Genomic DNA, 14213 nt, shown 5'->3' with positions numbered 1-14213 from the left:
GGCACAGGGGCGTTGGGAGCACGGGGTCAAGGGCAGGGGCCGGGTGGGGGGATGGAGGGGGCAGGCGAGCAGGGGCAGGGGCGCGGGGGGCGGGGGCGGCTTCCCAGCCCGGGCCTGTCATCACCCCCGTGTCACCCGCTGTTCTGGGACACGGGCCGGGAGGAGGCTGCGCTGGGCCGAGCGGGCGGGCAGGATGCGGGGGCGGGGCCTGCTGGGGCGGGCGGGCGCCGCGGGGCGGGGCCTCCGGGGCCACGGGGACGAGCGGGGCGGGCTGGGCATCAAAAGGGCCCCGCGGGGGAGCCGCGCCGCAGTCGCTCCGGCCTCCGCCTCGGCCCCACCGCAGCGGCTCCCCGCAGAGGCCCCGACGGCAGCCGCGCTCCGCAGAGGCCCAGGCCCCCCGCGCCTGCACCTGCGCCCTCTGCACCTGCACCTGCACCTGCCCCTGCGCCCTCTGCACCTGCACCTGCACCTGCCCCTGCGCCCTCCGCACCTGCACCTGCCCCCCGCGGCCCCCCGCGCCCCCGCACCTGCACCTGCACCCTCCACACCTGCACCTGCGCCCTCCGCACCTGCACCTGCACCTGCACCTGCGCCCTCTGCACCTGCACCTGCACCTGCGCCCTCCGCACCTGCACCTGCACCTGCCCCCGCGCCCCCCGCACCTGCCCCGCGCCCCGCAGCGTGATTGCGCCCGCACGGCTCTGCGGTCTGCTGTACGCGGCGTGCGTGGCCGCGGCGCTGGCACAGGAAGGCAGCGCGATGGCGGGGACGGGGACGGGGCCCGGGACGGGGCCGGGGACGGGGACGGAGGCCGGGCCCCGGGGGCGCCGCGGGGAGCGCGCCTTCGTCCCGGAGCCCTTCGACGGGGAGGGCGTGGGCGCGCGCGCCTGGCTGCACCGCTTCGAGGCCATCGGTGACCTGAACGGCTGGGACCCCGCGGCCAGGCTGCGGCTCCTGCGGGGGTCCCTGCGGGGACGCGCCCTGCAGACCCTCCGCGCGCTCGGGCCCGAGGCCCAGGCCGACTACGCGGCGGTGAAGGCCGCCCTGCTGCAGGCCTCCGGGGGCCTCCCGCCCCGCGAGATCGTCTTCGCCAACAGCATGGGCAAGGGCTACTACCTCAAGGGCAAGATCGGGAAGGTGCCCGTGAGGTTCCTGGTGGACTCCGGGGCCCAGGTGTCCGTGGTCCACCCCAGCCTGTGGGAGGAGGTCACGGACGGCGACCTGGACACGCTGCGGCCCTTCGAGAACGTGGTCAAAGTGGCCAACGGGGCGGAGATGAAGATCCTGGGCATCTGGGACACGGTGGTGTCCCTGGGGAAGCTGAAGCTGAAGGCAGAGTTCCTGGTGGCCAACGCCAGCGCCGAGGAGGCCATCATCGGCACCGACGTGCTGCAGGACCACAACGCCGTCCTGGACTTCGAGCACCGCACCTGCACCCTGAAGGGGAAGAAGTTCCGCCTGCTGCCCGTCGGAGGGTCCCTGGAGGACGAGTTCGACCTGGAGCTCATAGAGGAGGAGCCGGCGGAGCCCGGGGCAGCTCCCTCCTACTGAGGGGCCCTCTCTGCGCTGCCCCCGAGCCCCCGAGCCCCCGAGGGAAGACACGCGCGGTGGATGGCGGAGGGCCTCCGGAACCACCTGCGCCTTCGCCCCGTCCTCCATCTGCAGGGGCCTTAATCTGTCCCTGGGGTGGGGGGGGCTTCCATCCTAGGAGGCCCCGGTGGGGGAGAACCAGCTGTCCCAGAGGGAGGTTGAGTCCTCGTGGTGGCCAAGCCGCTGTTGGTGGCAATGATTGGAAGGTTCGGTTCCAAGAAGGCCAGAAAGGACTGCCTCCCCCAGAGGACGGGGTGTGTCTTCAGACCCCTGAGCTGTGGCTCCTCCACACCATGCTGTGCCCCGCTGGGCTGCGACCCGGCTGCAGGGTCCTGGCAAGCGAGACCCAGCTCCCGCAGGTGAGGCCCGCAGCTGCCCCGGGTCACGCCCCCTCCCCGTCGGGTCTTCCCACCCACCCACCTACCCGTATGGTGTAGTTTCCTTCTGTTGTTCGCTTTGAAGCTCATTGAACCTTACGCCAATAATTCCTTACTTCAAAAAAACAATAAAGATTGACTCATGGAAAAACTACGTAACGTGTTGATTGGGGATGAATGGAATGGATGTGAGAGGCTGGGTAAAACAGAATGTCAGAGGGAAGGAGGATCCAGGAGCTCCGGGGGCCCCTGGAGATGGAAGGGACTGTATAGTATCTTGGATCTTCTAAGATAGCCTCAAAGAGTTTTACTGATTTCTTCCCTGAGGCCTGTAATCATTTCAAGCTACGGCATTTCTGCACCCAAATTGCCTCTCATACCCCAGAACGAGCCATATGATACTTGTGCGGCGCTGACTGGGGATCGGTGAGTCACGGCCGTTGTAAGCAAGTGGGGAGGGTGCCTGCACCGGGTTCTTGCAGCCCCCCGGGACCGAGGCACACGGGGCCGTGGGCAGCCCAAGGGGGTCTGGAGGGCAAGTGGCCGTGAGGGCTCTGCTGTGGCGAGGACGGCCTCTCCCCGGAGGGCGTGGAGCCTGAGACGGGAGAGCCGGTGGAGCCGGGAGGACCTTCCCAGATCTGGGAGGGGGGTGTTCGCCTTCTCAGGGTCTACCTCATATGTGCCTCCAGGTTCCTGCCTCTCCCCTTGGAACTCGGCAGGCCTGGGAATCTGGAAGCAGCTGGAAGGGATCTGCAGGGAGCCGGAGGGTGCAAAGCTCAGGAGCTTTTGATGGGAGGTGGGAAGGAAGGGATGTCTTCCTTTCATGAGGGGGGGCTGAGCCTCTCCTGGAAGTTTCCACCTGAGCATCTCCAGGGGAGAGAGAACCAGCTGAGCGGGAGCCCGAGACAGGGGTGAGTGTTCGTCCTCGGCAGCCTCTGGGGCCGCGAGGCTGGTCCTCCTGCGCGGCTGCGAGCTCGGGCCCGGCTGTGATGCCCGGGACGCGGCCCAGGCCCGGCCCCCCAGCCCCCCGGTTGGCGCGGCCCAGCGGGCAGGTAGTCGGAATCGGCCTCGGCAGCCGGACCGCTTCTGGGCAGGTGAGGCCCGGGGGGCCGGAGCCCGGAGGACGCAGGAGGTGGGCTCCTTGGGCCTCGCAGGTCCCTGCTCCCGCTCCCGTTGGGCGTTCGGCTCCCAAGGAATGTGGCTTCTCCCCCAGGCCGAGCCCTCCCCCGAGGGGACAACCCCGCCCGCACCTCCCTGTGACCTATTTTCCTCCAGGTCCTTGGGATCCGAGGCCCTTGCTGGGCTGTAGGAGGGAGGGGGCGGCGGGAGGCGGCCGGGCCAGAATTCCAGGCCACGCCCGGGCTGTCCCCCGTGTGCGGTCACCGCAGGCTGCAGGGCCGGCCCTCCGTGGGCTGGAGCCGGCGCCGTGGGAGGCGGGAGGGGGCGTTACAGGTGCAGATGCGGGAAGGCAGAGTGGGGCGGCGGGGCGGCGGGGGCAGGTGGACAGCGCCCCGGGAACGGGCGTGGGGGCTGCCCTGGAGGCACGGGCAGAGGAGGCTGCGGGCACGCGGCTGCCCGGTGGGGAGTGGGCGTGGGAGCCGTGCGCTTGCTTCGAGCCGTGTGCCAGGAGCGCTCTGCAGGCTCCGGGGTGCCGTGGGGCCGCAGAGGGTGCAGCTCAGAGGGCGCAGCCCTGGCGGGTGCTGTTCACACTCAGAGGGGCAGGGGAGGCACCAGTGTGCGGGGTATCGGGGTCGGGAGGGTCACCTGCGGAGGTCAGCTAGAGTCGGGTCTCCGGGTCCTACTGTGCAGCTGCCTGAGAGCCCGTCTACACCCCAGCTGAATTTTTCACCTCCCAGGGACCCAAAGGGGGATCCCCAGAGCAGCAGAAAAGCAGCATTGGTGTCACCTGGGGCTTGTTAGAAACGCAGACTCTCTACCCCCCCGCCCCCCCCACCTGGACCTGCACCAGAGCCTCCACTGGGGGAAAACAACCCCAACCACTGACCCGTGGTTCTCCTGCACGGGATGCTTGAAAAGCTCTGGCCAAGAGCCTTCTGATGCCTCCAGTTGCGGGGAAGCTCATGCCCCAAGGTCTCTGATTGTGACCAGCACGCCCTGGATGCTGTTCATTCCCCGGACGTTGCCGGATAATTCCTCGTGCCTTTGTCCCACAAACACTTATTTTATTTTTAAGCCTTTGTTGTGAACTAATTTTAGGCTACAGAAAAGTCGCAGGAGCACTACAAAATTTCCATCCATGTTACCTAGTTTCCCCAAATGGCGACTTTTTTTTTTTTAAAGACTGTATTTAAAAAATAAAATAAAATAAAATAAAATAAAATAAAATAAAATAAAATAAAATAAAATAAAATAAAATAAAAAAGATTGTATTTATTTGAGAGCGAGAGCAAGCACGTGTGCCCACACCGGGGGCCGGGCAGGGGGAGGGGGAAGCGGGCTCCCCGCTGAGCGCAGAGCCCACCGCACCCACCCCGCGGCCCAGAGGTGGGGCCTGGGCAGAAGTCAAGTCGACGGTGAACCGACTGGGCCCCCCAGGCGCCCGGTCACCTCGACCAGCTGCCCTGGCTCCATCTCTCCCGGGGCTTCCTGCGTGCCTGTGAGCCGGGAGTGCCCGCGTGTGTGCGCTCCCCTCGGAAGCCTCCAGCGTTCAGATGATCCAACCGGGGAGCTCGCGGGTGCGCGCCCTCCTACCTGGCCCGTCCCCCAGGGCCACCTCGACAGCGAAGGGAACCGTTGTTTTGCGCCCGGGGTTCAGTCCCGCCGCGGCCTTCAGTGCCCACGTCTCTTGGCCTCCCCAGCCTGGGCGGCTCCGCCGTCTCCTGGTCTTCTGGCTCTTCTATTTATGAAGAGGCCAGGTCGCCATCCGGGAGCGTGCGACGCCGCTGTCGGGGGGCTGATGCTTTCCCGTGAGCGGATCGAGGCTGTGCGTCTCTGGCAGGAGTGGCCGGAGGAGCGGCGACGTGCTCAGCGTGCATCAGGGTGCGGGACACCTGTGGGCCCCTCACTGGGGAGGTTGACCTTCATCAGTCCCCGTGTCCGGTGTCCCCGCTGGGCCAGGCCACGTGTAGCGCGCGCTCCGGGCCGGGGCTGCGGGACCACGCAGGTGGCTTACCTGCCGTCGGGGACGCCCCCACCACGCGCACTGACGGCCTCGCCAGCCGGGAATGCCTGATTCTACCCCCCGCGGGTCCCAGCTGGCTCTCGGCTCTGGGCTTTCCCGTCCCTTTTATTATTTATGAATTTAATTTACTTATTTTTAACCAGGCGCCACCCCCGGCCTGGAGCCCAGCGCAGGGCTCAAACCCACAGCCCTGAGATCAAGAGTCAGACACTTCACTGACTGAGCCACCCAGGCCGCCCCGCCCCCCCCGTTTGTTATTTGTGTCACGTTAGACTCGGACTCTCCTATTCAGGGACTTATCCTCTGTTAAATCATCGTTCCGACGCTCACGTTGTAGATTGGGCCTTGGGAGCCTCCGCAGACTGGCCTCCGGCCTGGTCGGGCCCTTCCTTGTTTTCTGGCTCGAGACGTCCCGGGTTCGCCTTGCGTCTTCCCTCGGGGTCGGCTCTTCCTCCCGGGAGCCCGGGATCCCCCTGGAGGCGTCGGCTATTCCGAGGCCCGGATCCAGGTGTTGGGTGCGTGGTCGCTTGTGGGGTGTCCTTACGTTACTGAGCTCCCGGCGTGGCCGCACCTAAGGGAAAACCACACGTAGCCCGTGTGCGTCTGTCTCGCTCTACGCGTAGTAAACGTGAGTTCATGGTGATACGTCCAATTCCAACCCACGGCAAAAGGATTTATTCTTTTTTTTTTTTTTTTGAAGATTTTATTGATTCCTGAGAGACCCAGAGAGAGGCAGAGACCCAGGCGGAGGGAGGAGCAGGCTCCTGCGGGGCCCGATGCGGGACTCGATCCCGGGACCCGGGTCACGGCCTGGGCGGCAGGCGGGCACTGCCCCGTGAGCCCCGGGCGCCCCGGGGGGTTGACTGCGGCGTCCTCCCGTCCTGTGTCTGCGGCTCGTCTCCGGCGACGGCTGCCGCTGCAGGTGCCTGCTCCGCCTGGGCCTGTCCCTGGGGCGTTTCGGCGCTGCCAACGGTGCACCTGTGACGACGGCCACCAGCGACCCGGTGTGAGTCGCCTGCTCGGGGCGGGCGCGGGGCGTGGGTGGCGAGTGAGAACAGATGGGGCGTCAGAGCGCAGTGGTCCCCGGAGGGCCCACGTCTCCAGGACCCCGGTGTTCTCGGAGCCGCTGGGGTCAGGGACGGGAGGGCACCAGCCTCAGGCCGCGGGGTGACCTGGCCGCCCTCCTGCTCCTGTGCCGCTGGTGGGACTCAGAGGCAGCTGACAGCCCAGCCACCAGACGGTCGTGCCTGGCCCAGTCCCAGCCGAGGTCCACGGGGTGGGGGGCACGTGGCTGGGCGCGCAGGGCGGCCAGGAGGCCACCGAGCAGGCCCCCAGGCCCTTAGGGCGACTTCCTTCCCTTAGGGCAGAGGTGTCCCCGGGGGTTGACATGCGAGGCGGGCCAGGAACCCCAGGTCCTCGTGGGCCCCACACTGTGTCCCCTCCCCACGGCCGCCCGCACGGGGTCATGGGGTGGGTCCCGAAGGGCCCCTCGAGCACACGTTTTACCCGAACACACGAACACAAGTGGTTGCCGCCCAAGAAGCAGGGGCTGGAGACGGGAGAGCGACGGGCGAGCAAGGACCGGGCGGGCGGGGGCAGCGACCCGGGGGACAGAGGCCGCGTGGGCGCCTCGTGGGACTCCTGAGGGGGCCCCGGAGCCCAGGCCCCAACGGTGGTGGGTTTCCTCCGCTTCGGGATGCGCTCCAGCAGCGGCGCCCAGGGGGCTCCGGTCACGGTCCTGGGGTCCCGGGGTCCCGGGATCGAGTCCCACGTCGGGCCCCCTGCCCTGGGCCAGCCGCTCCCCGGCCTGTGCGCTCTGCCAAATAGAAACTCTGTGTGTAGAGAAGAAGATGCCCTCGCTAGAAAGTACATTATCAATTCTTGTTAAATTTTAAAGTTGTTTATTTTAATGCGTATCGGAAAAAATACGTGTATCCTCCTCGCAGCTTAGCCTTCGGCGAACGTTTGCAGCCTGTGGTGGGCCTAACGCAGCCAGAGACCCGGACCCTGGGCCAGAGAAGGGCCGGTACCGCGACGGGCCTCGCGTGTAGGCAAGACTTTGGGAAGCGGGGGGCACGTGGCTGGGCCTCCCCTCCCTGCAGTGTGAGCCCCGGAGCCGTGCTCCTGGGCCGCAGGCTTGTGCGTGTCAGGGCCGCGGGAAATGGTTGACCCGTGTTGGGGGGACGGGTGAGGGTCCGCGGCCCGTCCTGGGTGACGTGGGGCCCGCTGGGGAGCAGACGGCGTGAGGGGCCCGAGGCTTCTCTGGGGGCGTTCACGTGGATCCCGGGTGCACGGCCGGCCTTTGTGGACTTGGGGTGCTCAGCCTCAGGTGCGTGGGCTCCGTGGAGCTGCGGGGGCCTTTACGGTTATGAGAGCCGCACCTGCGGGATCTGGGGCGCCCAGAGGGAGTGAGATGGCCTGTGGGGTGAGATGGCCTGTGGGGTGGCCAGGGATGGGGGGCAGCAGGGCCTCCAGGCTGGGGATGGGCTGGCCTTCTCGGGGAGCCCTTCCTGGGAGCCCCTTCCTGGGAGCCCTTCTCGGGGAGCCCTTCCCGGGAGCCCTTCCCCAGAGCCCTTCCCAGGAGCCCTCCCATGATGTCCTGAACCCGTCCAGGGTGAGCCCCGGGGCAGCCTGGGGGTGCCTGTTCTCGCCACCCGCTGCCACCTGTCCCCCCCCCCCCAACTGGCTGCGGTGCTGGGACCGGTGCTCCTCCCTGGGCTTAGGCAGGTACCCAGGGGAGGCGGGAGCACTGCATTGCGGGCAGCGCCAACCCCGGGGCTACCTGTGGCCCTGAAACCAGGCGTCGGGGGGACGCATCTGGAGCCAAGGCCCATCATGTCCCCCGTCCCTCCGGGATGCGCATCCAGCTCCATGTGGCCGGCACAGCGGGGATGGCTGGGGAGGGCTGCCACGGGGGCAGGACGGGCGGGAAGCAGCCCCCCCCAGGGGCACAGCTGACAGGTCTGAAGACACAGGTTTGGGGAGGGGAGGGGGGGGAGAGCTATGTCCCCCGCAGGGTGGCCGAGGGGGTGTGTAGAGGCCAGGGGTGCGGCCGGGGTCCCCCAGCCCGGGGCGCCCCGACGTGGGCAGAGCAGGTTCAAGGCTGAGGCGCCGCCTGGGGTAGCTCGCACTTTGCTGACCTGGTAAATTTCTAAGTCCTACAAAACCCCTGGAATGTAGGTTTTATCTCCATTTAACAGATGGGAAAACTGACGTCGGGGGACTGGTTGGCTGGACGTGGCCCATCCGGCGAGTGGCGAGTGCTGGAGCCTCAGGCGCCTCGCTTCCGAGGGTCGGGTCGGGTCGGGTCGGGTCGGCCACACAGGATGTGGGAAAAACGAACTTGTCTTCCTGCGTCCTGGACAGCCGGGCAGGGCCCAGGGCGCCAACGCGGCGGCGGAGCTGAGCCGTCGGACCAACGGGCTCCGTCAACGGCACAGCATGCGCAGTGCTCCTAAGACTTTGCAACATGTTCACTGTGGTTGGACACATTTTTACCAAGTTACGAAAATTAAGAATTTATAAAGATCACCAAACAGGGCGGCCCCAGGGGCGCAGCGCCGCCTCAGCAGCGGGGCGTGACCCTGGGGGCCCGGGATCGAGTCCCGCCTCGGGCTCTGCCTGGGTCTCTGCCTCTCTCGCTCTCTCTCTCCGTGTCTCATGAATGAATAAATAAAATTAAAAAAAAAAAAAAAGAATTTATAAAGATCACCAGGCAAGCAGCAGAGACATAACGGCCGAGAATAACCTTGAGAGGAAGGACCCCCCCCCCACCGCCCCCGAATTCCAGATCCCTTTGTTACTTGATTGCTCCGTTAATTTTCCATCGTTTACATCCCTTTTGGTAATTTTGGTTGTTGTCTTTACAAAAGCAGCGAGGGCTCATTATAGGAAGGCCAGGAAATTGGGTCGATCTAAGGAGATGGAAGGAAATTTCCCGACGAACCCTCCACCCCTTAGGTCAAGCACGCATGGGGCGCGGGACTTGCCTCCGACGTTCGAGCGGGGGATCCTCCTGCACCCTCTCTTTGCCTCCCTCATGCTTGTCGTTCCTGTCTCCGTTTTTAGCAAAAAACAGGCTCACGCGGCCCGTCCTCCGTGTGAACGTCCATACTCCGTGGACCTAATCACCTATTTTGGGCGCGGATCGTTGGCGACATGTCGCTGTGACAAGACGGGGGACGAGGAGCGAAGGGCGGCCACCCGCGGCGGCTCACACGGCCCGACGCCGGAGGCCGGACACCAGCGTGGGCAGGGGCTCCCGTGGACGTGCCACCCTCTGCGGCGGCAAACGGGGGCCCGCGCGTGGAGGTGCGCCCCGCGGGGCAGGGGCGGGGGGACGGTGGCGGGCGGGCTGCGATGCTGCGGGGCCCGGTGTCGGCCGCCTCGTCACTGCCACCGGGCCGGGTCCGTGTGCGCGTTGGCTTGGCAGCAAGTCGCTGAGCAGGACGCTTAGCTTCCCCGTATCCGGGGCCCAGGCATCTCGCAAGACATTTTTTTTTTAAATGAACAGAATGACGGAGGGCGGTGGAGACGCGCCAGAGCCGCGAGGGGCCCTGGAGGCACAGGGGCTGCGTCCCTCCCCCGCGGCATCGGGTGACAGACACTCGGGTGTGAGGCCTGCCTGTCCCCGGGCGGCCCCAGAGCCCCGCGTCCCCACCGCCAGCCGCCGGTCCCCGCTCTGGCCCGCACCCCACTCGCTGTGTGACCGCGGCCGCCCCGGGCACGTGGTGTGGGACGCCGTCATCCGCAGTGGCCTGGCCGGGGACAGTGCCCCACTCGGGGGCCCGATGAGGGCGGACGGTCCGTGGCAGGAAGGCAGTGGGCACGAGCGGGACGCGGCGGGACATGCGGGGCTGTGCGGCCCTTTCCTGAGGTGACCGGGTGACGCGTGTGCTTCGCCGGAGCGAGGGACGCGGGCCACGGACGGGCCGGGGCGTCGGCGGCAGGGGAGCGAGTGCAAAGGCCCTGGTGTCCGCGGAAGCGCCCTGGGGTGTGTGGGTAGGACCTGGCGGGGGGGGCCCAGGCCCGGTGGGGGGACCAGCCACTGAGGGCACTGCTGACCGCCGAGAGCTGGGGCGCCTGGCGGCCTCGGGTCGTGATGTCAGGGGTCGTGGGGCTGCGCAGGGCGTGGAGCCTGCTGACGATTGTCCCCTCCTCCCGTACACAGGAGGGCAGCGCAGTCCTGGGGGACCAGCTCCCGCGCCCCGGGGCTCCCCTCCGGGTGCCCCTGCCCCCGGGACCTGCGGCTGGGCGCCCCTTCCTCCCCCGCGGCCTCGGCGGCCCTTCCGGGGACCACTGTCCGCAGCCGGGCCTGCGCTCATCTCCGAAGACGCCCCGTGGCCGAGAGGCGCCCGCCGTCGGGAAGTTTTGGGTCCTGATTCTGTTGGGCACCCCGGGTGCCGCCCCCCCCCCGGGTCACCCGCCCTCCGGCCCGAGTGTCGCCGTCCTGTGGAATGGCACAGGGTCGGGGACGGTGCCCCTCGCGGTGCTGGTGCGCAGCCTGCATGTGCTCCTGGAATCTCCCGGGACCGCGGGGCCGGTGTCCCCACTCAAGCCGGCGGGTGATTCTTCCCCACGACCGAGCAGAGCGCAGGACAGTATCCTCCTGGCGTGCGCCCGGCGGACCTCGAGTTGGGGAGACAGGCCGGGGCTGCTCCTGTGTCAGGCAGGTGGCACCGACCCAGGCCATGGCCCGGCCACTGCGGACACCGCGACGGAGCCCCGATCCCCCGACCTGGGGCCCCTCTCAGCCCCCAGGCAGCTCCTGCTCTTCGATGGCGAGTTTATTTCCCCTCAACGAAAGCCCACGCTCACCTCCTGTGTCCAAGCTCTCGACCCCGTGACCTCACTCTTGCCGAGCCACCCTCACCGCCCTGTGCACGCCCAACAAAGAGCCGGAGCGGTTTTATTATTATTATTTATTTCTGAATTTTTTTATCATTCGCAGGCAGTGCTCTTGGACAGCTGTGCCCTGTTCTCTACAAAACTGCATCTGAAACGACTTCTAAAATTACGTATATTAACATACAAGAAATTTTTTAAAAATATCAAGGTTGGGGGAAGACTAGGGGGCGTCGTAAATACGCATGTACAGATCACGGGGTCTCGGGTGACTGCTGGAGGTGAGGGGTGAGCTGGGTCGGAGCCTCCTGGCAGCCTAAGCAATAAGGGAAAGGTGACGCATTAAGCGACTCACTTTTTCCCGAGGAAACACCCACCCCTTCGGGGACAGCAACGGGATCCTGCTCCGAGTGACGCGTGGCTTCGCCGCCACCGACGGCCCTGAACGTGGTGAGGACGCGGCGCGTCAGCGAGTCCTCCCCGTTGGGGCCTGGGCTGTGTCACCCCGTGCGGGCCCTGCTGTCCCACAGCTGCGCAGCCGAAGTCCTTAGCCGCGGAGTGGCAGGCGGTTGTCACGGCGGCCGTGCTCGCCACGGGGTAAGCGCTGGACACGCGTCCTCGGCCCCGCGGCTGTGGCTCCAGAAGAGCCCTCGGAGCCGTCCCAGCGCCGCCTTGCAAGGGCCTCGCCCGCCTCCCCCGGGTTCCCTCGCGGGCCCCTGTGTGGCCTGCCAGGGCTGCCACCCGCCCTCCTGGCGGCCCAGAGTGCGTCCCCTTCCCTCAGATCACGAGGTCCCCACGGTCCCTGCCCGCGGGGCGCTGCCCGGGGTGCCACCTGCCCTCCAGGTGGCCACAGGGTGTCCCCCGTTGGGGTCCTGGTGACGCGCAGGTGGGCCAGCAGGGCCGAGGGTGAGGGGAGCGTGCCCGTGAACAGCCCAGAGGACGCGGTGCAGAGGGGGCGTCCTCCCCGCGGCCACGCTGCCCCCGGCTGGGCTGTCGTCCCAGGCCGTGTCCCACCAGGCGGGGAGCAGGACGGCGCTGGCCGCCTCTGCGCTCTCGCGTGTCTGGGCTTCTGCCCCATGGCCTGACCTGAGGCCCCACGGGGCGCACGTGGGGCACAGGCCGGTGCCAGGGACTGTGGGCTCGCAGCCGCCCACCCGTGACCGTGTCACCCGGGCTGAAGCACCGTCAGGAGGAGTCGCAGGCGTCCTGCTGCCCGAGGCTCCCGTCAGGCCTGACTCGGGGCCCTGCCCGCTGCCTGTGCCTGGGGCCTGCCCTCCCGTTCCAGAGGCGGGGTCGGCAATCACACATGTCGGGGCCACAAGGACCCTGCGTCGGGGAGAAAGCGGGGGGGGGGGGGCGGCTACTCTTCCCACAGAGAAGCACCAGGAAGGTCCCCTTGCATGAGCCCTGCTGGCTGCACGTCATCACGGATGACCGCCAGGGCCCCATGGGTGACCTCCTGTGCCCCACGGGTGACCTCCAGGACCCCACAGGTGACCCCTGGAGTCCCACGGATGACCTCCAGGGCCCCATGGATGGATGAGCTCCAGGGCCTTACAGATGATCCCTGGAGTCCCACAGGTGACCTCCAGGGCCCCATGGATGACCTCCAGGGCCTTACAGATACCTCCAGGGCCTTACAGATGACCCTTAGGGCCCCACAGATGCCCTCCAGGGCCCCGCAGGTGCCCTCCAGGGCCCCATGACAGCCCCTCAGGATGGGGGTGGTTTAGGAGGCTCCTCCCAGAGGCCTGCTGGGCAGGCAGTGAGGCCAGAGCCGATGGTGACCCGAGGCAGTGGCGTCAGGGCGCTGAGCTGTGTCCATGCTGCCCCCCCCACCCCGCTCTCCGCAGGGCCTGGCTCAGAGGTGACTCCTGTCCTCTCGATGGCACGCGTCCTGCAGTCTGTTGTCCTCCCCGTGTGTCCCCGGCCTGCAGGCCGCTCCCCGCCCATGGGGCTGCCCCGTTCCCTCCTCGTGGAGGCCTGACCCCTCGTGCCCGCGGGGGCCTCCTCCTCTCGTGGGCCGGCCCCGCTCGACCCCACAACCGACTGCGTGGCGTTAAACTGCGACCGACCGCGCCTCTGTCCTTCGCAGTGGAGCGTGGGCTGGGGGCCGGGGCGCGGGGGCAGGTGCGGGCGGCGCTTCTGGTGGACACGCGAGCTCCAGCCGAGCCGGGAGCCCACAGCTTCCGGCCGGGGAGTTCTTCACGGAATTAAAACGTCTGGCTGGTCACCGCTCAGCTTTGTGAGTAAAAACCACGACAACGGTGCAAAACATCAGGAAGACCAAAATTTCTTTAATAACGAAGTGACTTATTTGTTAATAGGGGACAACACAGAGGATCTCACGTCCACAGCCGAGAGTCCCTACGGCACGTAGTGGTTCTAAAACCGCCCGTGCTATGTGTCGTACGAAGCGCATCGTCCAGACCCCGACACACACTCACGCCCGCCTCGTATTTACACGAGGAGGCAGAACGAGAAGCCGCGCTCCCCGGCCTGTGCGCCCGTCGCAGGGCCCCAGCCCCCCCCCCCCCCCCCCCCCCCGCAGCACTTCTAGCCACAAGGGGGAAGGCGACTGGTTCTCAGGCCAAAGCTAAAAGGAAGCCTGCCCCAGGGCCCACCGCCCACGGGGTACGGGGCACAGGTGAGAATCCGGGTGAGGCCCAGCATCGGGTGCCTCGCCAATCCTCACTGGAGGATTCTGAGCCAAGACAACGACGCTCCATCGCTTCAGCCCCCAGTGCCGACCCTAGCAGCGCCAGGTGGTTACTCCTTCAGGAGAATCCCAGAAAGTCATCCATGGGATAGACATTAATGAAGAAGTCACGATAAATCACGTATCGCGCGCACACACGCACCCCCCCCATCCCCAGGGATCTCTGAAGACAAAACATCCCACAGTCCCAGAGATCTGAGAAAAACCACCCCCCGTGAAGGGGTCTGTGGCTCGTCTTCTCCCAGAAAGGGTTTACGCCCCGGGAGCCAGCGAGCCGAGCACCCTGCACCCGAGAGACGCGGAGAAAAAGCAGCCAGGGTGACCTGCAGGAAATCGCTCTGCAGCGTTGACTTCCTGGGGTTCAACACACAGGGCAGGTGACGGAGGAAGGCAGGGGAGCTTAGGGACCAGAAGGAGAGAGGCAGGGTCAGGAGCAGGAGACCATGGGGCCGTGTTCCGCCCGGCAGTAGGGCAGAGACCCCGAGACGATGACGACGTGCATCTCTGTACTCCCCCCAGACAAGCTTTCTCTTTAGAGGAT

General features: G+C 66.7%; 1 protein-coding gene across 1 annotated transcript; it reads left to right on the top strand.

Annotated features, from left to right (window-relative positions):
* The first annotated feature begins 759 nt into the window (after positions 1–759).
* ASPRV1 (aspartic peptidase retroviral like 1) lies at positions 760–1551 on the top strand. The gene has a single exon (XM_025470704.3). The coding sequence runs from the start codon at positions 760–762 to the stop codon at positions 1549–1551; it is 792 nt and encodes a 263-aa protein (XP_025326489.3).
* Positions 1552–14213: the final 12662 nt, after the last annotated feature.

The sequence above is a fragment of the Canis lupus genome, chromosome 10, assembly GCF_003254725.2.
Source record: "Canis lupus dingo isolate Sandy chromosome 10, ASM325472v2, whole genome shotgun sequence".
In the NCBI taxonomy this organism is placed as follows: Eukaryota; Metazoa; Chordata; class Mammalia; order Carnivora; family Canidae; genus Canis; species Canis lupus.
Note: the sequence above shows the minus strand (reverse complement) of the source record. Positions and strands in the feature narration are given on the sequence as shown.

What these genes read in the sequence shown, in the direction of transcription:
- ASPRV1 (XM_025470704.3), top strand. Translation starts at nt 760, where the DNA reads ATGGCGGGGACGGGGACGGGGCCCGGGACGGGGCCGGGGACGGGGACG.